Source organism: Gorilla gorilla, chromosome 7 (assembly GCF_029281585.2).
Source record: "Gorilla gorilla gorilla isolate KB3781 chromosome 7, NHGRI_mGorGor1-v2.1_pri, whole genome shotgun sequence".
In the NCBI taxonomy this organism is placed as follows: domain Eukaryota; kingdom Metazoa; phylum Chordata; class Mammalia; order Primates; family Hominidae; genus Gorilla; species Gorilla gorilla.
Window position 1 is genome coordinate 135,977,606 of NC_073231.2, and position 27,497 is coordinate 136,005,102.

General features: G+C 39.9%; 1 protein-coding gene across 6 annotated transcripts in view; it reads right to left on the bottom strand.

Moving 5' to 3' along the window:
* Positions 1–27,497, bottom strand: part of ASAP1 (ArfGAP with SH3 domain, ankyrin repeat and PH domain 1) — a 392,411-nt gene that overhangs the window by 137,796 nt on the left and 227,118 nt on the right. For all 6 annotated transcript variants that reach the window (XM_019032530.4, XM_019032533.4, XM_055349231.2 and 3 more), the window contains one exon: positions 24,578–24,723. In XM_019032530.4, the coding sequence (XP_018888075.1) occupies positions 24,578–24,723 (146 nt within the window). The remainder of the gene's footprint in view (positions 1–24,577; positions 24,724–27,497) is intronic.

The following is a 27,497-nucleotide window of genomic DNA, read 5'->3' on the forward strand; positions in this document are numbered from 1 at the left end:
GATAGGGTCTAGTTTTATTCTTCTAAATATGGATATCCAATTTTCCCAGCACCATTTATTGAAAAGGATATTCTTTCCCCAATGTATGTTCTTGGTGCCTTTGTCAAAAATAAGTTGACTGTGAGCATGTGAATTTATCTCTGGGTTCTCTATTTGGTTCCACTGATTTATGCATTTATTTTTATTTTTATTTTTATTTTTTGAGACAGAGTCTCACTCTGTCGGCCAGGCTGGAGTGCAGTGGCATGATCTCTGCTCACTGCAATCTCCACCTCTTAGGTTCAAGTGATTCTCCTGTCTCAGCCTCCTGAATAGCTGGGATCACAGGCATGCATCATTACGTCCGGCCAATTTTTGTATTTTTAGTACAGATGGGGTTTCACCATATTAGTCATGCTGGTCTCAAACTCCTGACCTTGTGATCCACCCTCCTTGGCCTCCCAAAGTGCTGTGATTACAGACGTGAGCCACCGCACCTGGCCTATGCATCTGTTTTTATGCCAGCATCATGCTGGTTTGATTACTACAGCTTAGTAGTATAATTTGAAGTCAAGTAATGTGATGCCTCCAGTTTGTGTATTCTGTCTCCCTCACTAGTACATAACCTCGATGGGGACAGGGACTTTGACTTTTCTGTTCACAGCTATATCCTTAATGCCTAGATTCCATTAAAAAGATGAGATATTTAGGAAGTGCAATCTATAACTGGGAAATAGTTTTTTTTTTTTTTTTTCCCACTGCTCTGCGGCAGTGGCCTGAGTCTCCTTGATTTTAAGATGGTACAAAGAGGAATCTACAAAGGAGAAGGAAATGGAGATGGAGATGCTACCCAGCTGCAGAGAAGAATGGCAGGAGGGAACCAAGGGAGGCAGAGTCAGGTGTGAAAGGAGTAACCAAAACAAGGACTGAGAAGAGTTTTTACCTACTTGTCTTCAAGGAGACCCCAAGTAATCTTGGTAAAATCAAGTTTTAGTAGTGTGGAACCCAAGACTGCAGAGACCTGCAGGAGCAGATTATAGATGGAAAGGTTTGTGGGTCCCCTCACTCAAGAAATGATTTTACTCACACATAAGTGTATTCAACTGTCAGTCTGTCCATCCATCCATCATTAATAAGATATCTACTCTGTGCCACACACTACACTACAAGCTTGATAGGCAAAGATGAATAAACACTGTTCCTACCTGTGGAGAGCTCATATTCTAGGAACAGAGGCAGTCACTACACAGCCAACTCTACTACATTATGCTATTATGTATTATGTGTTAGTGGCAGAGGGAGAGAGTGGTGTGAGAAGGACCAACGCTGACTTGAAAGGGCTTTGTGCATGACCCTCTTAACCACATCTGTAAAGTAGAATATTATAACCTATTGCAAGCAGCTGTTGTGAGGATGGAATGAATTAATATGTGTAAAAAGTGCTAGCTTACTCCCTGATACCTATGAAGTGTTGAAAACATGTTTATTTTTTAAATGCTATGGCATGCTAAATATGGATAAGATAATGAGGGAGCAGAGAGAGGTGGGGAACAGGTTTTCCCCTTTTTGCTCTTAACTTCTTCCTAACCCTTTCCTGTTGTTTTCATCTTAGGCTTCTTGAAATTCTCAGTCATGCTACCTCTTTACTCTCCCTGAACAACAACTAATTTTACACACCGGAAGGTTTCCCAATGTGTGTCACCAGAGGGCTTCTCTGGTGACACACATCTAAGAAACAATCACTTCTTTCTTATTTCAAAGACAAAGGGATTTCTACCAAGACAATTCTGTCTGTGATTTTGCCAACAATCACACACCAACAGACTGGCTGGCATGCCAGAGAGCTATAGTCTGAGAGTCTACATTCTGTGAGGCTCTAAGACACTGGTTCTTGGGGAGTGGGGCAAAAAATTAAAAAACAAAAAATCTTAGCTGTTATAACTGTCTGTGGCCCTCCAAAGGGCCACAGTATATAACTGATATCAACTATGTCTATTAGCTGTATTAAAATTTCACGGAGGGGAGCGATGGGGGACTATGTCTAAAAAGGCTCTTGGGGAAAAGGAGGAAGGCTTTGGATCATAATGAGGAAAAAAAAGGTTGAGCAACACTAACCGGGTCTGAGACTGAAAAAATGAAGATTAATAGGACTCACCCTCTATTCTACATAGATAGCTGAAATAATTTGCTCTGAGTCCTCAATTTCATTCTTGGAGTACAATTCCCTAGCATCCTCCTATCCTATGGGCCTTAGAAGTTTGGATGGATGGTGGGTAAGTAAGGTAGGGGGGCCTGACCCGCCTTCACTAGCCAAGCCATTGCCTACCTTTCCTCTGTTCACGGAGATCCTTACCTTATTTTTCTTCAAAGCACTTACCATCCCTACCCCTTTGTATATATGTTTGTTTCCCTATTTGTTGCTGTCTCCCCAGCCTGGTTGCCAGTTTGAGAGAGGGGTCAATATGCTCACTGCTATATTCCCAGAACACTGCCTAGCACAGAGAGGGTGCTCAAAAAATACTTGCAGAAGAAATGAAATACAGAATCATTTGTGTACAAAGTTCTTCTCTACAGGGCTATCTATAACTGATGGAAAGTTACATGCCTATCAATAGGGCACTGGCTAAATAAATTAGAGTTTCTAAACAACAGCCAAAAAAACGAGAAAGCTCTTTATGCTTCACTTTGAGAATATCTCCAAGATAAATATTTATGTGATAAAAGCAAGGTATAAAACATTACTTATGGTATGCAAGAATTTGCATAACAAGGAGGAAAAAAGGCCAGGCTCACACCTCTAATCCCAGCATTTTGGGAGGCCGAGGCGGGCGAATCACTTGAGGTCAGGAGTTTGAGACCAGCCTGGCCAACAAGGTGAAACCCTGCCTCTACTAAAAATACAAAAATTAGCCAGGCATGGTGGCACACATCTATAATCCCAGCTACTTGGGAGGCTGAGACAGGAGAATCGCCTGAACCTGGGAGGTGGAGGTTTCAGTGAGCCAAGATTGTGCCATTGCACTCTGGCCTGGGTGACAGAGCCAGACTCCATCTAAAAAAAAACACACAAAAAACAAAAAAACTCTCTGCTTTAATTATTTCTGAAATAATACACAGAAATCTGTTGATACCAATTTCCTCCAGGGTTGGAAACTGGGCAAAGAAATAGGGTGGGAGAGGAGATTTTTGCATTTTAAAAAAATTGTAATATGTAATACATTGTTTATTTAAAAAGTCAAAAATTTAAAACAAAATATGAAAAGACAGTGATTATAAATAACCCCTTTTCAACTCTTTGTTCCAAATTACGGTTTGCATCAACGCCTCAAATCCTTTGTGAAATGAAGCAGCAAATTAAAAAAAATACATTAATGTTATTAGTACCTTGATCTGAAAGGCTGTATTATAAAATAACAATTAAAGAATTATGAAACTCTGTGGTTAGTACTGAATGTGCAGGTTGTTCCAAACAAAAAGCGCCTCAAATCATGTACTGACCACACACCAAACACAAACAGTAAATCCTTTTTTTTAAAAAGCAGATATGGGGTCTTCCCTTGTTGGTCAGGCTGGTTTCCAACTCCTGGCCTCATGTGATCTGCCCGCCTCTGCCTCCCAAAGTGCTGGGATTACAGGCGTGAGCAACCATGCTCCGCCACACATAGTAACTTTTTAATGTCATCATTGTGGTTAGGCATGAGGGGAAGATAGAAAACCCCAAGAAGTAAGAATTTCTCCGTGGTTATCTACACACATTCTTGAGGGCTGATAAGAAATCATGAATGCAAAACATGTATTATGAATTCAGAATGTTCCCAGTGACTAGTCAATGAAAAGGCTACAGGAAAAAAAAATTTAAATTTACAAAGTCTTTCCAACTAACTTCCCAGGAAAACGTAGGTTAATTAAAAAAACCAGCAACGAAAATTTTAAGTGACAAGTGAATAGTAATTACCTGTGTCATTATAAAGGCACAAAGAAAGGTTAAAGAGAAAGCAAACCAATCTCAAGAGGAGGAAATTTTAGGAAATATTCACTGGGGGGAGCAAAAAAAAAAAAAAATCCCTTCTTGGAGATCTCAAAGAAGGGAAAACCTATTCTCTCAGTTATTTTACGTGATTATTGTGCCACAGAGATGGAGTATATGACTTCACAGTCATGGGATTCTATAAATTTCCTGTGTTTTCACTTTTATAGTTCTTTCAGGAATCCTTTATATTAGCAGTCCCCAACCTTTTTGGCACCAGAGGCTGGTTTTGTGGAAGACAGTTTTTCTACAGATGGCAGGGGTTGGGGGAGCTGTTTTCAGGATGAAACTCTTCCACCTCAGATCACCAGGCATTAGATTCTCATAAAGAGTGTGCAACCTAGGTCTCTCACATTCACAGTTCACAACAGCGTTTGCGCTGCTTTGAGAATCTAATGTCACCGCTGATGTGACAGGAGGTGGAGCTCAGGAGGTAATGCTTGCTCACCCACCGCTCACCTCCTGCTATGCGGCAAGGTTCCTAACAAAGACAATGAGTCAGCAGGGGTTGGGGGCCCCTCCTTTATATGACCTGAGCAAGAGTGTTGCAAACTGATGTGTAACAGTCATCTCCAAGGCACTTACAATACAGCCGATATAATACAATAACAGTATCAGTAAACTTCCTGTATGACCTTCATTATCTTCAATAAATTTTTAAAAAAGCTTTTCAAATCCATTATATAATTATTTCCCATTGATTTTACTAAAATTCTATTGATTACTCTATCTCCATTTACTCAACTTCCAAATCATTTCCTTTCCTTTATTCATTAAGTTGAATTAACATAAGTTCTTTACATGATTCAAGTCTATAAGAAGTTGAAAGGTATGTTTTTGAAAGTGCATTTTTTTCATTTTATTAAGCAAACAACACATTTAAAATCATTTCAGGACGAGGAATGGTGGCTCATGCCTGTAATCCAAGCACTTGGGGGGGCCAAGGTGTGAGAACTGCTTGAGCCCATGAGTTCAAGAACAGCCTGGGGAGTATAGCAAGACCCCACCATCTCTTTAGAAAAAAAAAAAAAAAAAAAAAAAAGATGAGCTGGGCATGATGGTGCATGCCTGTAGTTTCAGCTACTCAGGAGGCTGAGGCAAGGACTGCAAGATTACAGTGAGCTATGATCCTGCCACTGCCTGAGTGACAGAGTGTGACCCTGTCTCTTAAAAAAAAAATTCCAGAATGATATTTAGGTATGGTAAATATTTTTCTTTCCACACAAATTGCTTCTAAATTTCTTTCCTCAAAGAAGAGGTATTCCCCCTGCTAGTACATACATCAAGCCTAACCAGAAATTTGGAGTAAATCAAACAGAGGAAGGCCGAGGTCTACCTTTCATTATGCAAAAGGGGCTTAAAGAAGCAAGTAACTGTAATTAATATTAAACTTGACAAAAATAGCCGTTTATTCCTTACAATTGCTTCAACACTGCCAGCAGTATACAAATAGCCCCTGTTATCCCAGTCACTGGAGATGACTTCATAAACAGTTTTCCCTCTGTATATATAAACATACATCTTCTGCTCTGATTTTTAAAATGTCTTTATGCTTTACCACTAAAAGAAATGATCTCACTTATTGTTTACTGATTTATCATCTTTCTTCACTAGAAGGTTTGCTTCTTAAGGGGAGGCCCTGTATCTATTTTGTTTACTAACTGATCAGATCCCAAAGAAGGAATCAAGAAGCAGTTGTAGGTCGGGCACAGTGGCTCACGCCTGTAATCCGAGCACGCTGGAAGGCCGAGGCAGGCGGATCACCTAAGGTCAGGAGTTCGAGACCAGCCTAGCCAATGTGGTGAAACCCCATCTCTACTAAAAATACAAAAATTAGCCAGGTGTGTTGGCAGGCGCCTGTAATCCCAGCTACTCAGGAGGCTGAAGCAGGAGAATCACTTGAACCTGGGAGGTGGAGGATGCAATGAGCTGAGATCACGCCACTGTGCTCCAGCCTGGGTGACAAGAGTGAAACTCCATCTCAAAAAAAAAAAAAAAAAAAAAAAAAAAAAAAAAAAAAAAAGTTGTAGGTCACACTGTACTATCATTTCTGGCTTGCCTGAATACTGCCCAATTCAGCTCCAAGCCCCTCTATGGGCCTGCAGGTGGAGTGCCCTTAAGGGAGGGCTCACCCCAACAAGCCACCCTGTCCTGCTGGAGCAGCCAACCGGCAGAAAGACAATCAGTCAGCAGGGCCTCGTTTTTTCTTGCCTCTGACAGAAGAGCAGAGCACAGCTCTACAAATGGTACTTCCAGGACACCTACATGCACACAAGACTGTATTAATTAATAAGGACATAATTTGCTTGCTTTGTCATCTTGCATTAATCTTGACATTCCCTCTCCACTGCCCATTGGTTCTCTCTCTCTCTCCAGAACTGAAACAGTTTCTCTGAAAGTAAGGCTAATGCAAATCTGCTGACTTGCTCAACACATTGGAAAATCCAATTAAAATAATGAGCCAGCTCCCAGTAGTTAAGTCTGCGATTCCCTGGTATAAATTGGGTATTCTGTCTAGTATATTAACTCCTTCATGCCCTACAGAGTTATAATACCTTGAAGCTATCTAAAACTCGTGCCTCCTGAAGTGGCAGGTCAAAAAATAAAACTAAATAAAAATAAAACTGATGCCTCGTCATTAGGCTGCTTTCCAAGGTACTGTGATACAGAGCAAAGAATCCCAGAGGCATGTGGCCACTCATCACTCCTGGCCTGCGTGAACTGGGAAAACTGTTTAACCTTGCTGGTGTCCCAGCACCTTCCTGAACTAGCCCATGCCAGTGTCAGTGGATCGAGACAGAACTGACACCAACGGGCCAGGTGCAGCGGCACATCTGTAATTCCAGCACTTTGGGAGGCTGAGGCAGGTGGATTGCTTGAGTTCAGGAGTTCAAGACCCGCCTAGGCGACATGGTGAAACCCTCATCTCTACAAAAAAATACAAACATTAGCTGGGCTTGGTAGTGCATGCCTAAACCTCAGCTGCTCAGAAGGCTGAGGTGGGAGGATTGCCTGAGCCCAGGAGGTTGAGGCTGCAGTGAGCTGAGATCGTGCCATTGCGCTCCAGCCTGGGCAACAGAATGAGACCTTTTGAGACAGAACAGACTGTCTCAAAAGAAAAAAGAAAAGAACTGACACCAATGAAGCTCCACTTCATTCCAGGCCACAGAGGTGACTCGTTTTACACACAGTCTCATTAGCTGCTCCTGGTAACCCTACAAGGTATTACTAAATAACTTGGCCAAACACACGCAGTTAGCTGAGACGTAGTGGATGCAAATACAGGCAAAATGCCTGACACTACTGTAGGGCAAGTGCCCTGATAGCAGTAACTTAAGCACACCCTTAGAATGACCCTGTGGCAGATGCACCTGAATGTGTGTTCTGAGTTAGGGAATCCCAGGAGTAGTAATCACAGAAATTCGTTCCTTGTCTATGAGAAACGTCCAAGTCCCCGGCCCGAACTGTGGAACACGGGCCATACAGAAGATTGAGGCCCTGGGTTTTGGGTTCCATGAAGGTTGCCAGATGGAAGTCATTAAGGGGAGTGTTAAGTGAAAATCCTATATAAGCTACGTGCTGTTCACTAGTGGGTGAAGTTTTCTTGTCCAGCCTGCTGCCACTGGACTCTCTCCCCTGTATGTAAGCCCCTAATACACCCCATGTCTCATTTGCTGGCTCTGGGTCTTTTCTTCGGCCTCTTGAACCTGGTGCCTTCCCTACTGAGGCTAGGGGTTTGGCACAACAACTACATAATACCCCTTAATCAAATGTAACTAGGTTTATTTTCATAAGATTTTTTTTTTTTTTTTTGAGACAGAGTCTTACTCTGTCATCCAGGCTGGAGTGCAGCCTTGCTCACTGCAACCTCTGCCTCCTGGGTTCAAGCGATTCTCCTGTTTCAGCCTGCTGAGTAGCTGGGACTACAGGCACCTGCCACCACACCCGGCTGATTTTTGTATTTTTAGTAGAGACAGGGTTTCCTCATGTTGAATCATAAGATTCTTTACACTTGAAAAGCTCAGCAGTAGTGGTGAAAAAATGATAATGAGATAGCATTTCAGGTACTTTTAAGGCTGGGATGGGGAGCTCCAAAATTTCCTTTTTATTGCACCACATTCTCTCCATCTCACAGTTCCTGCCTCCCTGCCTCGTCTGCAAGGCAGTCTCCATAAACTGTAAGATAATGTAGCCCATTATACTGTGTTCTAATCTAGGCAGAACAGCGTGAATTTTATTTAAATGACAGAGGGTACTGTATCTAACATATATTATCTAAAGATATTGCTCACAACACCTCTGTAAGATGGGTCTTAGTCTCACTAGGTTAACGAGGAAACAGGCTTAGAGAGGTTAAGTAACTCGTCCAAGGTCAAACAGTGAGTAAAGCAGATGATCAGGTTATTAATTAAGGTTTTTACTGACTCCAAAGGCCACTCTCATTTCCTCTGTGCGCTGCTGTTACAGTGATCTTTTAAAGTGATTACCAGATTATATCACTCTCCTGCTTAAAACCCATCATTGGCTTCCCACTGAACTACACTCATATCCAAGCTCCCAATTTAGGTCTGGCCCTGCCAACCTGTTTTGAGTCCCTCTACCCATTCTCACTGCACTACAACTCCTTTTGGCTTCTCAACCCACAGAGATCTCTCCCGCTTTGCACGTGCTTTACTCTGTCTGGAACACTCTTCCTCTGTCTCCATGTCACTTTCTCAGTGAGGCCTTGACCATTCTAAATAATAAATAAGTCCCTTCTCCCTAACCTCCTGTTACTCTGGACCAGTGGCAGAATAGGCTCACTTTCACAGAGTACTGCACTTTACAATTATCCGTGTGTTCCTTTACTGTCTAGAGCAAAGCTTCTTGGAGGCAGAGGCTATGACTGCTTTGCCCACCATTGAGCTACATCAAACTCCTACAGCAAAGTGTCGACTTGTTCTATACACTAAATAAAAATGCTTACTGATTAAGTAAATAGATAAATGAATTCCTCTCCAAATCAGGAGAGCTGCTCTGAAACATCAAGTGTTATAGAACCTGAACCAGTTTTGGCCTTCCTGGAGTGCTCAGCACCAGAATGGGGGAAGGGGCAAGATTCAGGAGAGAGACAGAAGAGTTAGAACTGCTCCCAGGATATGGTTGGGAGTGACAAACCAAGGGTACCCCTCCCATCCTGCAGCTGTTAGGCTTTGTCTGGCAAGAAGAGAAGAAAGAATGAAGGTCAGGAGACCTGTTCTAGACTTGAACCTGTCTCCAACCAGCTGTGGATGTTTAGGCAGGTCACTTTTTGTTTCTGGCATCAATGAAGTGTGAGGTCTCTAAAAAGACCTCTAAGGTACCTTCCAGTTGTAACACTCTTACAGCTTAAAATGAGCTACTGAGATACAACTGAATAAAGCAGAAAAAAGAAAAAATTCCACCTCGAATGGGTGAGAACTATAGGGAGATGCTCAAACTGCCTCAGAGACAGGGCAGCCCTGGTCCCCACCTCAACAAAGTAACAAAAACAAACAAACAGTTCTGTGGTAAAGCCGGAGAGTTAGAAAAGTCCATTCATAATTCTTATAACAATTCTCAATTTTTTAGTACAGTCCATCCACAATGTTCACTATGAAACTTCTGGCACAGTATAAACACAACCTTTTGAAAAAGTCTGAAATATTTCAACAAAGTGAGCATCTTAATTTGATCAGAGCAAGGCACCAACTATGACCTACTAGGGCCTTGGGCTACTGGCAGTTTTCCCCCACTTCTTGACTCTTAAATGATAAGGAAGGAGGAGAAGCAAAAGCATTACAAACTGAATTAATGGAGTAATGACAATCAGTAACTAAATAATATATAATCATGAGATGTGTAGAGATTTCAAACTATTACATTTTGGACAGTGGTAAACGGAAACAACAGAAATATTCAAAACAGGAAGTTGGGTAAATAAATTATAGTGCAAATATAAGATGGGCATTCTATACAGTTTTTAGAATGTGCCTCTTGGTGGGAAGTGCCTCTGGGTTCTGCAGACCCCTCTTCGGAGACTGCCAGGGGTAATGGGGGAGAGGATCCTTTCTCCAAACCCTGCCCAAACAAGCCTTGATTTAAGAGGTTGTATGGCTTCCAACTAAGCAAAGGTTCTTAGGCTGCAGTATTTTACAAAACAGGAAAACATTTTCAAAATGTTATCGGTGGAAAACCACAGTATAAAATAGCACTGCAGTATGAACCCAATGTTAAAAAAATTATATGACTTTAAAAATACGAGAAAAAAGATGTTTAAACAGCAAAAAGTTTAGAAAGACAGAGGGTGTACACACAAACACACACACACACACTCCATAACAGATAAGATTACTGTTGATTTTTATTTTAGTCTTTTTCTCCCTACATTTTCTGAGTTTTCAACAATGAAGTGGTATTATTTTTGTACGTACAAAGTTATTAAAAAGAAACATGACGCAAAATCACAAGAGGGTGATATAATTAACCAGTAGCCTATTTCTCATTCAACTTGTTCTTTATTCAGTAATAAAGATGTAAATCAGATGTCATGTATAAAAGTAAAAACAATTAATATAAAAGTGAATCTGGAAAGAAAAACAGTTGCAGCTTCTCTGTAACACTAGGAAATTCTGGATCTCTGTCCAGAATGACAATCCTTCCTAGTGGTTCTCAAAAGTGTGGTCCTCAAATCAGTAGTGTCAATATCACCTGGAAACGTGTTGGTTATGAAATCCCAGACCTAATTAATCAGAAACTCCAAGAGTGGGTCCCAGCAACCTAAGTTTTAACAAGCTCTCAAGGTGAAACGGATGCAAGATCAAGTGTGAGAACCACTGCCTTAGACTAAAGGCTGTCCAAGTGGAAGAAAAACCAAAGTTCCTTTAGAGAAGGAAAGACTTACAGCCAGAGAGCAGAAATCACTTGCCTATGGTCTAAGGCATAATTACAATGAAGAACAGAGGTACTGCTCTGGAAGATCTGGGAAAGGCCCAAGGAAAAATGCAAAACAAATTACACCACGTGCTAAAGGCATTCAGGACTGACAAGACTGAATTTATGCATAAAGTACATTTTACTGGAAATGCTAGAAAGAAAAATGGGTAGGTCTAAGAGTACCAGGGAATATGAGAATTCCTTAACTTAAAATAATGCAATTATATTTTATCTAATTCAATTTAGTAAATAGTGGGTTAGATTTAACATCATCTCCTACATCAAGTGAAAATGAAAGTACCATTTCCCTGTGCATTATCTGCAGCATCTGATTTCATTTGACGATAATTATATGGAAAGGGCAAGTAGCTAGGATTTATAAAACCAAGACAAAGGAGAAAGTAAAAGGAGGGGGTGTGCTATATGGCTAGGCCTTGGTTTGAGAAAGATATCCCTATCCTAAGGATTTCTTTGTTGTACTTAAAATGATAATCAGTTAGTTCATGATCAACTTTCAGACCTTTAATTTCATTTCCACGCATGGCATCTACAATTTGTTCTTTTTCCCTAGAATAAAACCACACTGTAACATCGAATCATATTTTCCTTGCTTTCACTCAACATCTTTATCACAGATTATGATAAATGTTTTGCAATATCTTTTACTCAGGACGCACCTTCTTAACACAATTTTAAAAATTCAACAAACATATGCAAGCACACAGGGCTTACCACGTACTAGGGTGACACAGTAATGTCTCATAGTAGACATTATTGTCTTCATTTTACTGACAGGAGGTCAAAGTCATCTCTGCTCCCTTTGCTTGGAAAGCCCTGCCCTGTCTGCTTGGTCTACATCTTCATGTTTTAAGACTTATTTCACTTAATCCTCATTAAATTTTTCAGAAGTCAAAGAATCCACCTAAATGGTAACTGTGATAGGCAGTTGTTTGATATATTTCAAAGCTTCCCTTGCAGAAAAGGAATCTTCTTAGATATTACATTTGTGATGCCAACTGCTGCCAGGAAACCCCACTTGTGGGAAACCAAAAGCACAATGTTTTAAAAGTCTGGTCCTATACCTTTGTCCATCTTTCCTTGTAAGATTAAGTAGTGCTTTAGGGTAAACTATTAAAATATTATGTATAAGCAATCTCTCACATAGAAAATGACAGTCTTAGCACAGATTCTGGAACAGAGTGGGCACTTGTTAACTGCTGGCAGAGATAAGAACACACTTCATAGGAAGTTTCTTTCTTACTACTAAAGTATAGACTTTCACCTCACCCTTTATCAAGTATATCAACCATTGCTTAATATTATTTAATGTTTCTACTTATGAAAACAGTCTCTGCTAGCTTAAGAGAACAGCATTTCATGACTATCTCTTGATAATTTATGGCTCAAATAAAGGGTACCTCCTCTGTAAAGCCTTCTTAGATACTCTTGCTTTCTAGAGGAATGAATGAGTGAATGAATGAATCTGCCTCAGGTGACCTAGCTTGGGAGGTGGTGGAGCAGATATATAACTCAATTATATCCGACTTCAAAGTCAAGCTATTTCTGCCAATTTTCTGAATTTTCAGTTGCTTAACATATCTGTGGCAATATGTCAATGAAAAGATCCACTCATTTTTACTGAAAGATGTAGTCAGATACTAGTTCAAGACTGCATCAGCGGGCCATTTCTTCATGTTTAACCCTAAGGGGTTACCATACGGTATAATCTAAAATGAAAAGAAAAGGGGAAGTGGCAACCAGCTTAAAAACAATGAGAAATTACATACCGAAATATAAATTAGAAATAAATTGTTGGAGGGCAGAAGTGAATTTGAATTAAAAAAAAACACACACAACAACAAATGAAATGGATCACCTGGTCCAGCAAAACATCTAAATCAGCATTTTCTGAAATGGTTCCATGAAAAGTCAATGTTTCTTATACAACAACAAAGTCCGTGCTCAAATAAATTAGAAAGCACTGCATTGGACAAGTTTCTTTATACTCTTGCTCCCAGGCAAGAAGACGCCAGATGCACTGGACACAGTATGGCCACTGTGTATGGCTGTGCAGGGTGTACATGGTTCAAAGCACCCACCTGGCTTGTACAAGGGAAGCCTGAAGTCCAGCCATGCTCCCCTCACTAACCCGTTTCCCGGTGCTGGCTAACATCAGCCCTGAAAAAGCACCAGGCTGGGCTGTAGGACCTCCCAACAGTCCAGATCTGGAGTGGTGGCCTTGTCTGAGGGCCATGGTATGTGGAGGTGAGGAGAGACTCAGGCAACATTGTGCAGAGGAATCCAAAGTCAGCTCAAGACAGAACATTTAATCTGAATCGGCTAGGAAGAGTGGGAGATCCAGATAAAAGGTTATGCCTGGGATGGAAAATGGGAAATCAAGGAATAGTGGAAGGGAATGTGGAGTGGAAAGAAGTGGAAGAAGTGAATGTGGGGCAGAGTTTGACAGAATTTTCTGTTAAGAAAGGAAAAGAGAAAAAGACTTGCATTTGCTGTTTGCAGTGTACTTCTAGATCTGGGCCTAAAGAAAGAGCTCTGGAGGCTTCTGGGACAAAGATCATGCAGACAGAAGGCTGTTAATTCTCTCCAATCAGTGTTTGCCTTATCTTTGTAACATTATTGTCTATGTTTTAATTGCTGTTTTTTAAATCAATACAACTTTTAACTTAAATTAATTTAAAAGTAAATTTTACATTATGTCCAAAACAGGATGTCCATATCTTTTGCGAGGAGGTACAGCATACTCTAGAGCACGGGTCCCCAGTCCCCAGGCCACGAACTGGTACAGGTCTGTGGCCTGTTAGGAACCAGGCCACACAGCAGGAGTGAGTGGCGGGCTATTGAGCGAAGCTGAGTTCTGCCTCCTGTTAGATCAAGGGCAGCATCAGATTCTCATAGGAGAGGGAACCCTGCTGTGAACTGCATATGCAAGGGATCTAGGTTGCACGCTACTTATGAGAATCTAATGATAAATGTAATGTGCTCAAATCATCCCGAAACCATCCTCCCGGCTACCCCCTTGTATGTGGAAAAACTGTCATCCACAAAACCGGTCCCTGGTGCCAAAAAGGTTGGGGACCGATGCCCTAGAGCAGACCACCTGGGTTTGAATGCTGAATGAGATCTACTTAATGCTCTGTGACTCAGTTTTGTGAGCTCTTAAATAAGGGTAACTATGGTTACTACCTGGTAGGGCTGCTGTGAGGAGTAAATGAGGCTACATACAGATGAGGCAGAGGATAATGCTCCCCAAATACTCCCCTTTCCAGGTCTCCTGCAGCTCCTGCTCCCTCCCATTTCCAGGTCTCCTGCAGCTAGGTAGGTGGGGCCAAGATCACAGTTCAAACCAATGAACTACAACACCTAGGAAAGCTGTGAAAAGTATGTATACGCTTCTCTAGTCTCTCTCTTCCCCTGTAGAGAAGGGGGAGCTTCCATGTGTCTAAGTCTCTGAGTTGCTGTTGCTAAGCAGAACAGATCCCTTCAGTAGACATGTCACATGAGAAGAAAATAAACCATGTTAAGCCATGGAGATTTGGGGGTTCATGTATTACTGCAGTATATCCTAGCCTATCTTAACCAATAAAACATGTAAAGTACTCAAAGTGCCAGTGCCTGGCATACAGTCACCACAGTATAAAGACAAGCTCTTGTTATCAGAATTACTTGTATAGCAAAAGTTAACCATAAAAATAAAAATAATGAAAACTTCACCTGCCTTAAGGCTGTGAGGGTGAGACCAGCTCTTTTATCAAAGAGATATTGATTAGCAAAATGTTAGAGACAGCATAAAGCATTCCAGTACCAATCATTCTTAAAGTTCAATCTTTTCTTATGGTCAATGAAACTTTGCTCCAATAAGCGATGGTTTTTCTTCTCCCTTCCCCACTCTCCCTTTTCCTTCTTCCTTCCTCTCACATAGAACCAAAACTCTATACCAAATGTAAGTGAAATAATACTAGACAATCACGTACACATATCGTGTGCATACACCCTTTAGACAAGTGCTATGAACAACATGCAAAAGCCACAAGCTGAAAATGCAATCCTAAAATGTATTATTTGAAATCCTACTTTGAAACACTGAATGTGAATCCTTATAAGAAAAAAAAAAAAAAAACGAAAGAAAAACCATATTCAAATTCAGCCTGAGGTATATATACACTAGGATACCTGTTTACTGGATGTATTTAAGATAAGGTATACCTGTATTGACAAACAGAAAATTCAAATAATCAGTTATGGTCCAGATATACATGAAACAGTAAGCAGCCTGTTAAAGCAAATTTGCATATATATATATAAAATACACGGCTGCTTTTTTTTTTTTTTTTTTTTTTTTAGCTTAAACTCACTTAATAGCAAAACCTGTTCTGACTCCATTTGGTTGGTAATCTCTTGACTAGACTTGAGGTGGGGTACCTAATAGTCTTTATATATCAGACTTCATGTGAATATTCAAGTTTCACTGCAGACACAAAACTGTGTTTAATTATAAGCATCTTCCCAAGAAGTCACTAGGGGGTGTGCTGCATAATATAAGGCATGTACACCCTGTCACCCTTCTGAAATCGGTAAAACTCTGAATTTTGAAACAAATCTAACCCCAAGGATTTTGGACCTGAATGAGATATATATCTATACCTGCAGATATCTATGCAAATCAGCAGTATCTCTGTGTACAAATACATAAAATTGTTTCAAATACTACTCTTAAATATTAACAGAAGCTAGAATTATAATTTTTATTTTAAAATTTTCCATATGTCTCAAATTTTTATAATAAATATGTATGATTTTTTAAATAGAAGGAGGTAAAAATAAACCTTTCCCTCTTACCCACCCACCAACCCACATGGATAGATCACATTTCACAAAATGTCCCACAGTATTAATTGGTAGTGAGGCAGTGAGGCATGTCAGGAAATAAGGGGATACCTGGTAGATCAAACGCTGAAAACTGCCAATGATTGATGACCATTTTTTTAAAAGATAAGGTTTCAAAAATGCATTATATAGTTCAGGGCACCCAGAAGCTATCAATTTTACCATTAGGCACATCCATGCTCTCCAAACTTTTTAACATTTCAAAGAAGAACTTAAGAAATAATCTGCTGGCTACAAATCTAGATCCAACCTGTACATTATCAGATATTCTTATTTGAGGGGAAAGAAAAGAAGAAAAATAAAAATAAAAAAAACTTTAACACAAACCACAATACCCTACAGTCAGAGATTGCAAACAGGAAATGCTATGCAGATGGAGAAATCTTTGCTTTGCTTCAACAGCTCTGAAGCAATAACTGCCCTCCAACTGTTTAATGAGACTCAAGCTCTTATGCAAGCTATAGAATTGTCCAAAGGCCTCCGGAGAGAAGAAACCAGATGCATGGCGAGTCCTGGCTGACCTAGAATACTTCCGGGTGACTCCCACTATTTAAAAAATAATTTATATACATTTTCTAAAACCATTGCTGCCTTGGGACTTTCAAAGGGTATGGCATTTAAATGGTTTTCCTCTGTCCATTGAGAATCTATTTCAATCCACCAGTTATTCCTTTCCTGACCCATTTTGTGGTTTTGGTATTAAATGGATGCAATTCTCTGTTGACTCCTTAACTTCTTTGCTAGGATCACAGGAATGATGCCTGATGCCGGGAGTAGAGCAGACCCAGCATTGCTTAGCAAGTAATGATTTTATTGGTTTCCTTTTCATAGTTAAAAAAAAAAGGTTGAACATAATTTTTCAGTACTATACATTTAATCAAACATATAACAAAACCACTTAGAAACAGCTAAAACTCAAGAGCATTCTGCTTCCTTTTTCTTTTTTTAAACAAGAAAGCTGCATTGCAAAGAAAGTCTTTATTATTAATACACTAACTACTAAGGGGCACTCAAAGTGAAGGAATGGAATCTATAAAGGCATGGAAGCGTGAAATAGTATATATTCCATGAACAACAAATCGTTTGTTATGTCTGGAGTTGGCTTTGATTAGGAAGGCATCTTTAATGAGAGGAAAGATAAGTTTAGAGAGATTGCAAGGCAACTAAATAAATATTTAAAAAATGTTTTAAAAAATGTCACTATCTGTTAAGCACATGCTACGAACTGAATGCTTTCATAGGTATTTCACATAAATTATTTCTAAAAATGCCACCAGAATGTAAACTCCAAGAGGATACGGCCCTTGTCTGTGTTCTTCTTACTGCTGCATCCCTACAGCCTACCCACAGTGCTTATGTAGAACCCTAATAAGTAACAGAATGAATCATAAATGAACACAAGGAGGGATTACTAAACCCTTTTTACAAAAATGAAGAAACCAAGACTCAAAGAACTCAACAAGCCCACACAAGTAAGATGCTGAGTATTTTTATACAGGCCTCATTAAAAATGAAAACCCATGCACTTGTAAGTATGCCACAAATATAGTAAAAACAACAGCAAGAGAATAGATCTTGTCCACATTTCTCTGGCTTCTCACCACTAAGAGGCAGCATTCCCTAGATATATTCAATCATGACAACCAGACTCACTTCTGGGAGGAAATAGCTAATCATTCCTACTTTTGTGGAATAGCGACCACATATAGGACTTCAATTAGAGGAAGAAATTAGAAAACCTATTAAAGTGCGAAGGAAGCAGGACTGAGGACTGCAGATCAGTTGGCTCAAAGAGTATCAGGAAGTGAGTTTGATTTGTGTTCTGCACATTTCTTTTATGCTGAAATTTTTATGTAACAATGTATACTAAACACTTTCCCCTACTTTCTCTCCTTGATAATAATTTGATAGGTTATACTTTTATTTAAACTTATTTTGAAAAAATTACAGACTCACCAAAAAATTGTAAAACTAGTAGAGAGGTCCCTTGTACCCATCAACCAGCTTCCCCCAATAGTAACATCTTATATATGTTAAACAGTACATTATCAAAATGAAAAAACAGACACTGGTGCAAGACAACTAGGCCACAGACTTTACTAGAATTCCCCCCATTTTTGCATGCATTCATTGTTTTGGTATGTCTTTGTGTATAGTTCTATGGCATTTTGTCACATGTATAGATAACTACAACGATCACCACCACCAAGTTATCAAACTGTTCCATCAATACAAAGGAACTCCCTCAGGTTACACTGCTGCTCCCTTTCCTAACCGCTGGTAACTACTGATCGGCTCTCCATCTTTGTAATTTTGGATGACTTTGACTTTAGTCATAAAAATACACAGATGGCAAGGTTATCTTATTTAAAGTCACTCGTTTAGGGAACTTTTTTTTTTTTCACTTTAAGACAATAAAAGCTTACAGGGGTATAAAGAACATGGATGTAAAAGACAAAAGATCTTGCACGTACTTGGGTCATCTTCTATCATCTTCCTGCCCCAGTAGTTGGATTGCCATTCCGCAGATGTCACTGCATTGGCTCTCACAACTAGAAGGGGATGAGGCTGCAATGAGGATGAAGGCTGATCTGCCAATGATGAAGAATTCATTACATGGGGCTCTCGGATAAGTCATATTCTTTTGAACTTCTGAATCTATGACTTGACTCAACTTGGGAAAGTGTGTCTGCTCTAGTTCCAGTACTACATGAAATCTAGCAAATTCAAAATTGCTTAGAACATGTCATTTCATCTATTTGCCATCCCCCTAAAAAAAAAGAGGTACAGACAAAAGGACTAGAAAGATAAACTCCAAATGTCAATTATAGTTATCTTTGATTAGGGGGAACATGAAAGAGAAATTGCAATTCCCCCGTAGGCATGTGTTCTTTTTATAATACAAAGTCCCCTATAGTGGCTATTAATACCATAGTAATACTAATATTAATGTAGCCTATTAATACTATAATAATCCAGTGTGTACAAAGGACTTTGCAGGTTACAATATTTTTCACATGAATGGTATGATTTGATCCCTACACAACCAATAAAGTATGCAGAAAAAGTACTTTCCCCATTCTACTAGTGAGGAAATTTACGTCTGTAAGTTAGGCAACATTAACCTACTTAATGGTAGGGTTGGAATCATAACAAAGCCTTCAATTTCTGACACCAGTGGTTCTCAAAGTATGGCGCCTAGGCCCCTAGAGGTTCCCAAGGTCCAAACTATTTTCACAATAATACTAAGAGGTTATCTGAATCTTTCACTGTGTTGACATTTGCACTGACAGTGTAAAAGCAACAGTGAGTAAAACAGCTGTTGTCTTAAGCATAAATCAAAGCACTACTACAAACTAAAGTTACTGTATTCTTCATGGTCTTGCTCTTACAGTAAAAAAAAAAAAAAAAAGAAAGGCTATTTTCATTTAAGAATGCCCATAATGAAAAAGTAAAAATGGATTTTTATCACATCTTGACCCTCAAATGCATCTTTTCAATGTTGTGTTTGATGAAATAGGAAGTATGCATAAAGCCCTTTTTAGGCATACCAAAAAATGATGGTTGTTTTGAGGAAAAGCACTTATGTAATTTTTTGAGTTGCAAGTTGAACTAACTGGCTTTTTTTTTTTTAGTGGAACACCTTTTTTTTTTGAAAGAAAGACTAGCAAACTATGGTTATTCAGACTCCAGTATTTGCCAAACATTTTCTTGAAAATGAATGAAGTGAGCTTATCACCTCGAGGTAAACAACTGATAGCATTTATTGCTAATGATAAAAACAGAGCTTTCAGTGGAAGCTAAAATTTTGGAAAACTTGAATTTGCCACCATGAGCTGACAGTTTCCAAATAATGTTCATTTGCATGGTTTCAGATTCACACCGTTAATAACATCTAAGGAAGGACTACTTATGAAGTTTTTATGTAGTATCAAAGATTACCTGAAATGGCTCTTAAAATACTCTTCTCTTTTCCCAATACAGACCTGTATGAGGCCTTATTTTCCATCTACCTCAACTAAAACAATAAACTGCAACAAAATGAATACAGAAGTAGACATGAAAATATAGCTACCGTCTATTAAGTTGGCTTTAAAGGGATTTACAAAAATGTTAAACAATGCCACCCTTCTAATGTTTTTTGGTTTGAGAAAATAGTTATTTTTCCATAAAAATAGATTTTTAAAGTGGGTTTATTATTTTAAAATACATAATACACATGAAAAACGTCTCAGTTTTAATTTCTAAGACAGTAAATATGAATAGAAGTAGTCCACATAAATAGAAACCACATAGTGTCCTTAGTCATTTTTAAGACTGAGGTCCTAAAACCAAAAAGTTTGAGAACTACCATCTAACACTCTCACTCTTTCCAATATGCTATAACTCACCAATGAGAGAAATCAAAGGACAAAAATAACCAAGAAAGTACCTTGCACGCTAAACACACACATTAGTTTAATTATCACCAGGACAGGCCCTGGTCATTGTGTCAGGTGGGCCTTTACCATCCACATAATCCATCAAGGCAATGTAATTCATGGGGCAGCATCACTGAAACAAGGCATAATCTGTAGCCACAGGGCTTGAGCTCAATCCCTAATTGCACCATTTTGCAGGTATATATTTTTTGAAGATTTGGTGCATCTATCTCTAAAATGGGCTATGACTGATAGCTGTCTTTACACTGAGTTACCTTAAAAATAAAATGAGAAGATGTAAATAACAATTAAGGTTTGTATTTGTGAAACAAATTTTTTGTCAGGTATTATGCTTAGTGACTTGCTTCTCTGACCTCAATGAAACCCTGCCACTACCAAGAAACAGTCACTCTTATTTATTTTTAGAGACAACGAAACTAGCATTAGAAAAGTTGAGTGAATTGCCAAAGGCTATAAAGCTGGTGAGACGGAAACTAGGATTCCAGGTGTGATTGGGACCAAAACCCATGATCCTCCAACCACCTATGCTTCATAGCCTCTCGAATCCTATGTTACGAGGTAGAAAAACTTTTTATAGGAACAATTTTCTATAATTTGGAGGAGGGGGGAGTAAGAAAAGCAAGTTACTTTAAAACTGACTTGGTGCATCAACTGTGGTATGGGCTCACAGAGTAATCAGCTATAACTGCAATCCTTTTCGCAGTCCTCAGACGTATGGTTAATTAAAAACAGCCTCAGCCCTATGCACTGTTAATGCCAACATCTTTGTAGGTAGCCCTTGGGAGTTTTCACATAACATCTCACTTGATCATACTTTCTATAATCACAGACAGTTCAGAAAAAGGAAAAAAACCCCAAGCATCTCAATGATGGTTGAGATAGTTACCATCATTTAGTGCACTGATATTTTTTAAGACCACTGCCCCAGAAACTGATAGACACAATACACCTGCAATAGTGATTTCTTACATCGAACAAATAACAAATGTTTTTCTCATCTAGAGTTAGTCAAAAGCTGAAAGCTAGTATGAGACCTGGCCCGCAAATCTATCCTTTCCTTTTTCTCCATAAAAGTAAGTAATGATTTAGTATAAACTATTAAAATACTCTTCAAAGGCAATACTTAATTAGAAAATGACATTTTTTAGTATTTAGCATAGACCTTCGAACATAACAGACTTTTGGTACTTGCTGGTTGAACTGGGAATACAATTTACAAAGTCTATAAAGTACCAAAACACCTTCTCTTTAATTTCTACTGTATCAGTTTGCTTAACGTTTCTGGCCTTCACTAGCCTAAGAGAACAGGATTTTTGGGAATCTTCTGAGAAGTATGGGTTCCCACGGGGGTACTCCTGAGCCCCAGGAGGGTGTTGAGTGCTGCTCAGCTGGGGGCTGCAGGTGCTGCACGAAGATCCAGAACCCTGACCCCCTCGGGGTGAGTTGGCTTTCTGGGAGCCCTCTAATCCAAGGTGTAGCCCTATCAATCTGTCTAGTTTGCTCTTCCCTTTCCAGGAAAAGCATAAAAAGGGAAGCAGAAAGTTGCTGGCTGTTGTCAAGTTGTGTAAACTCCTGGGACTGCCTTTTATTCAATCAGAATAATGTTTTCTTAGTAACCAAACTACAGTAGAAACTGATTCTTCTACTTGGCTCCCTCACCAGGAATGCCACCACCACTTTCAAAGGCAAAATTTGTTTTTCTTTACCAAATGAATTAGGTTTTCCAGCAATTTCCTTTAGATTTTTCTTAGACTTCTACTCCTTAAAGGGGAGTGGGTGTGGAAAAAGGGCTGTAGCTTGAGGTATGTATATGGGAGTAGCTTCATCAGTACTTCTGCTGAGGGAAACAGCACAACCAGAGCATGAGGTGACAGAGGCAGGATATTGTAGAAGAGCAAAGGCAATGGGTTCAGAGACAGAATGTTTGGGTTCAAGTCTGTAACACATACTAATAGGGTAAATGAACAAGTTATATATCTCAATTTGCCTCAGTTTCCTCATCTGGATTAAAGGTACAGTAACCACAGGATTGTTGTAATGTCTTCAATGAAATAATCTACATAACGCACCCACCAAACTGCCAGGTTCATCAAAAACATTCAATAAATCTCAGATGGTTTTGTATGGAGATAAACAAATGTATTAGGTGAGCAAACGAAGATGATGAATGTTGGCCTGAATGGCCACTGAGCTGTGTGTATGGCACATATACACACAGTTGAAAGGAACCTGCAGCGTAGCAAACCGTAGAGATGAGATTGGTCCAGGAACCTTGGAGGTGATGACTCTTGACTTTGAAGCCAAATACATTTGGTCCTTGAAAACTAAAGCAAGACATCAATGCGAAAACACCCATCTCAAAGAAAACAGATCTTCCTGCCCAAGCAAGTCCTTTACCAGCTATTACCAAAGTGAACTGTCAGTCTTGTTTTGCTTCCTCTCTTTCTATCACACCACACTTTGAGCAAGGCCTCCAGTGAAAGTGCAGGCAATGCTCAGAGTGAAGGAAAACCGAGGGTGCTCTTCTGAATAAATGAGGTTTATATAATCTAAGATTTACAAAAACATGGATTTGTTAAATCCAAAAGCACAGAAACATTAGAGCCAAAGTTCAAAAGTATCCTTTCCAAAGTTTTTGAAAATAATAAATAATTCTATGTTCGATATTTATTTTCTTTCAGATTTGCTTATTTGCTGTGTAAGATTAATTCAATGGCATACATCGCCAATTAGAAAAACTGTCAGGAAGACAGACACATACACACGTTTATTTATTGTGACAGAGAAAAAGAATATTGTAATTGGCCAAATAGGTTAATGGAGTGTAGAAAGGTAGTTTTCATTTTTCAAACAGGTTATCTTCATCTGTAAACTAACCTTTTGTATCTAATGGATTATGACAAATTATCACCTAAGGCCACAGAAGCCTATGTGATACATGAATAACTGACCTAGGTTAAGGACATCTTGAGCATGAGTTCTGGATCCTTAAAGGAGGTAAAAGCACAATACCAAGAGACTGGGAGAGAAGAGGGAACAGCTCCTCTTCTCCAGGGCAGGGCTAACTTGGAAAAGCATGATATAAATAGTTTTCCTTTGGCACCTTTCAACCTCATTGTACTCCTTTCTCTGGGGACTTAGGAGGATTAAATTATTTCACTGGGTGGCTCTTAGAGAAATAATTTCATCCCCCAAAACCAACAAAATCCAAATGATCCGTCCAGGTGGTGTTACCCAGAACCTTTCTAAGTGTGCACATGGTGTGAGGGCTGGGGAGGGGGTTGCAGCACAACATGGGGATGCCCACACACGACTGCCTGGCAAATAGTTTCCTCCACCACCCCCATCCCTGGGTCTGCCTCCTGGGGCCAGCACCTCTAGTGTCTCAGATCATTAGGGATTCTTCTTGTCATTTACTTTGGAAACCAGAGATTCCTTAAATCTCAAAATCCTTTTCTTGGTTGGGGGTTAAAAGGATGTGGGGAGTTGAGGGAGGTTCATTATTTATATATCAGAAACCAAAATGCATGATCACCTTCACACAAGTGAGATATAATACTTTCAATGTGTATTTCCAATGTATGTTCGACACAGAAATCATCATTATTCTTTTAGCCAATTAAAAAGCAAAAGTTGCTAAAGGTTATCTTTTTTTTTTTTTTTTTTTTTGAGACGGGAGTCTCGCTCTGTCCCCCAGGCTGGAGTGCAGTGGCGCACTCTCCGCTCACTGCAAGCTCCGCCTCCCGGGCTCACGCCATTCTCCTGCCTCAGGCTCCGGAGTAGCTGGGACTACAGGCGCCCGCCACCACGCCCCGAGAATTTTTTGTATTTTTAGTAGAGATGGGGTTTCACTGTGTTAGCCAGGATGGTCTCGATCTCCTGACCTCATGATCCGCCCGCCTCGGCCTCCCAAAGTGCTGGGATTACAGGCGTGAGCCACCGCGCCCGGCCTAAAGGTTATCTTCAAAAAAAAAAATCAATGGTAGAGATGTGGAAGAGAATTCAGGTTAAGCAGTTTCTCTCTCGGCTTCGATAAATCTACTCTATCAGCTGGGCCAAAGGTACAAATTCCAGGAATTTCACAATGGGATTTTCTTTAAGCAAATCCTAGGCGACTAAAAAGCTTTTTAGTTGAGGTGTGGAAGTTACCTAGGACTAAAAAGCTTTTTGTTTTTTCTTTCTCACCCCTAGGACCAAGGATTGAGGGGGAAGGATTATTGAAATGTTCTCTATATGATGTAATATTTTGGAAAGGCTGTAATTCTTTTTACTCACATATGAAATGTCTTACCAGATTTTTCAGCAGTGTGGACAGTTCCTTTGTAAGAGTAGAAAACTTGACAAACGCGGTGCCAAGGTCGGGGTTGTCTCGACTTAAAAAATTACTCCCAAACTTATCAAGAACTTGTGCATAGTTTTCTTCATTTTGTACATGATCTAAAAACAAAAAAGAAGAATAAAGGAGTCTGAACTATTATTTGCCACAATGAAAAGTTATTTTGAACACCGATCACTACGAATTCTCAAAATGGAAGCATAAACTGTATCAATTATTTATTGCACACGTCCCAAAGGTTAGGTTAGGAGTACACTAAATATTCTAACTCACTCTACTAAGGAAGATTTTCCCTTTTATCTTTTTTTCTTTTTTTTTGAGACGGAGTCTCACTCTGTCTCCCAGGCTGGAGTGCAATGGCACAATCTCGGCTCACTGCACCCTCCGCCTCCCAGGATCAAGTGATTCTCCTGCCTCAGCCTCTTGAGTAGCTGGGATTAAAGATGCATGCCACCATGCCCAGCTAATTTTTTGTATTTTTAGTACAGACAGGGTTTCACCAAGTTGGTGAGGCTGGTCTCAAACTCCTGACCTTGTGATCCGCCCACCTCGGCCTCCAAAAGTGCTGGGATTACAGGTGTGAGCCACCGCACCTCACCTTTCCCTTTTTCTTTCATAGAATTTAGCTCATTTATAGTCCAGTTAATCCACTAATTCCTCATAGGCTGAGGGGTCAAATTACATCACATTTTCAAGCAATTAAGAAACTATGATTGACTGGGTAGGTGGCTCACACCTGTAATCCTAGAACTTTGGGAGGCTAATGTAGGCAGGTCGCTTGAGCCCAGGAGTCCAAGACCAGCCTGGGCAACATGGCAAGACCCCGTCTCTACAAAAAATTAACAATTAGCTGGGTGTAGGGCCGGGAGCGGTGGCTCACGCCTATAATCCCAGCACTTTGGGAGGCCAAGGCGGGCCGATCACGAGGTCAGGAGATCGAGACCATCCTGACTAACACAGTGAAACCCCATCTCTACTAAAAATACAAAAAAGTTAGCCAGGCGTAGTAGCGGGTGCCTGTAATCCCGGCTACTCGGGAGGCGGAGGCAGGAGAATGGTGTGAACCCAGGAGGCGGAGCTTGCAGTGAGCCGAGACCGTGTCACTGCACTCCAGCCTGGGCAACAGAGTGAGACTCTGTCTCAAAACAACAACAACAACAACAACAACAACAACAACAACAAACAATTAGCTGGGTATTGTGGCATGCACCTGTGGTCTCAGCTACTTGGGAGGCTGAGGCAGGAGGACTGCTGGAGACTGGGAAGTCGAGGCTACAGTGAGCTGTGCTTGTGCCACTGCACCCAGCCTGAGTGATAGAATGAGACCCTATCTCCAAAAAAAAAGAAAGAAAGGAAAGGGGAAAGGGGAAAGGAAAAGAAAAAGGAAAGGAAAGGAAAGGAAAAAGAAAAGGAAAAAGGAAAGGAAAGGGAAAAGGAAGAAAGAAACTATGATTACCTGAAAAAGTAGAAAACTCTCCTTGGAAAAACAATCTTGGATTGCAAAAGAAAAATTCACGTGTCCTAACAGGTTTCTTTCCCTGCAACTAATCTTCATTTCCTTTAATTTTGTCTAAGTTCCAGGTCTGAGGAATAGTATTTGTAAAATGCTTTTCACAGTCCAGCTCTTGCTGCAAAATGTTCAGAATTGGATCAGATGAATTAGGTGCACATGAGAAACATTAATTTGTGAAAATTTCTCCTCCCTGAGGTTTTGTTTTCCAATCCATAAAATGAGTCCAATATCTAACTTACAGAATTGTGGTACTGATGAGCTGACATAAAGTATATAAAAATTTCTCAATAGAGCAAATACTGCATAAACAATAACCCCCACTGCCTTGAAACATGTTCTTTGTCTGGCTTCCAGGATATCATACTTTCTTGAGTGTCCTCTTGCCTCACAACTGGTCCTCTCCATTGTCTTTGCTGGTTCTTCATCTCTCTGACCTCATCATGTTGAGGGCCCTCAGTCTTGGACCTTTCTTCTCTATTTTTGCTTACTCTCTTGGGATCTCAGTCTTACGGCTTTAAATACTTTCTATCAGCTGATAACTCCTAAATTGATATCCCCAGCCCAGAAAAACCCACCCTCTGTAATACAGACATATATTCAACTGCCTATTCAGTATCTCCACTAACTATGTTGAATCTTAACATGTCTAAAACCAAACTCTTGATCTTCTTCCCATTCTTTTTCTCACAGTCCCCTATCTGTGGCAATGGCAAATACACTCTGCTTCTGAAATGGTCTCTCTGTTGCTACTTTTGCCTCCCAGCAGTCTGGTATCAACACAGCATCCAATGCAACACTGTTATACTGTGCATCAGATCTTGTGACTCTTGTGGCAGACATTACCACTTGCCATGGATATCCAAGTTCCCAATCCTTGCAGGGTTATGGAAAGGAGTACTGCATTTCCCCATACTCTCAAAGTAAGGCAGGAAATATGGCATGCACCATCCAAGGCCATGTGAGTGGAAGTGATGCATACCACGTTCTCTTGGAAGCATTTCAGATGCCTGTACTCAACTCTCCATCTCCCTCCTCTGTTGTGGTGCACAGAGAAGCATGAATTTGTAGGGAGGCCCACAGTAGATGCATAGTATTTACAGAATGAATAAATGAATAAATAGATATTTATCAAAGTCATATCTTTTTTTTGTTTTTGTCTGTCATATTTTTAAAGGCTTTACAATAAATTACTTTTCTTTATAAAGTCTTCCTTTAGTTGGAAACAATCCTTCCTTGCCCACAATTCTCTGTACCTCTACTGCAGTATTTTCTACCACATCCTATATGTGTATATATGTATATATATTATATGTGTATATATGTATATATGTGTGTATATATGTACACACACACACACACACA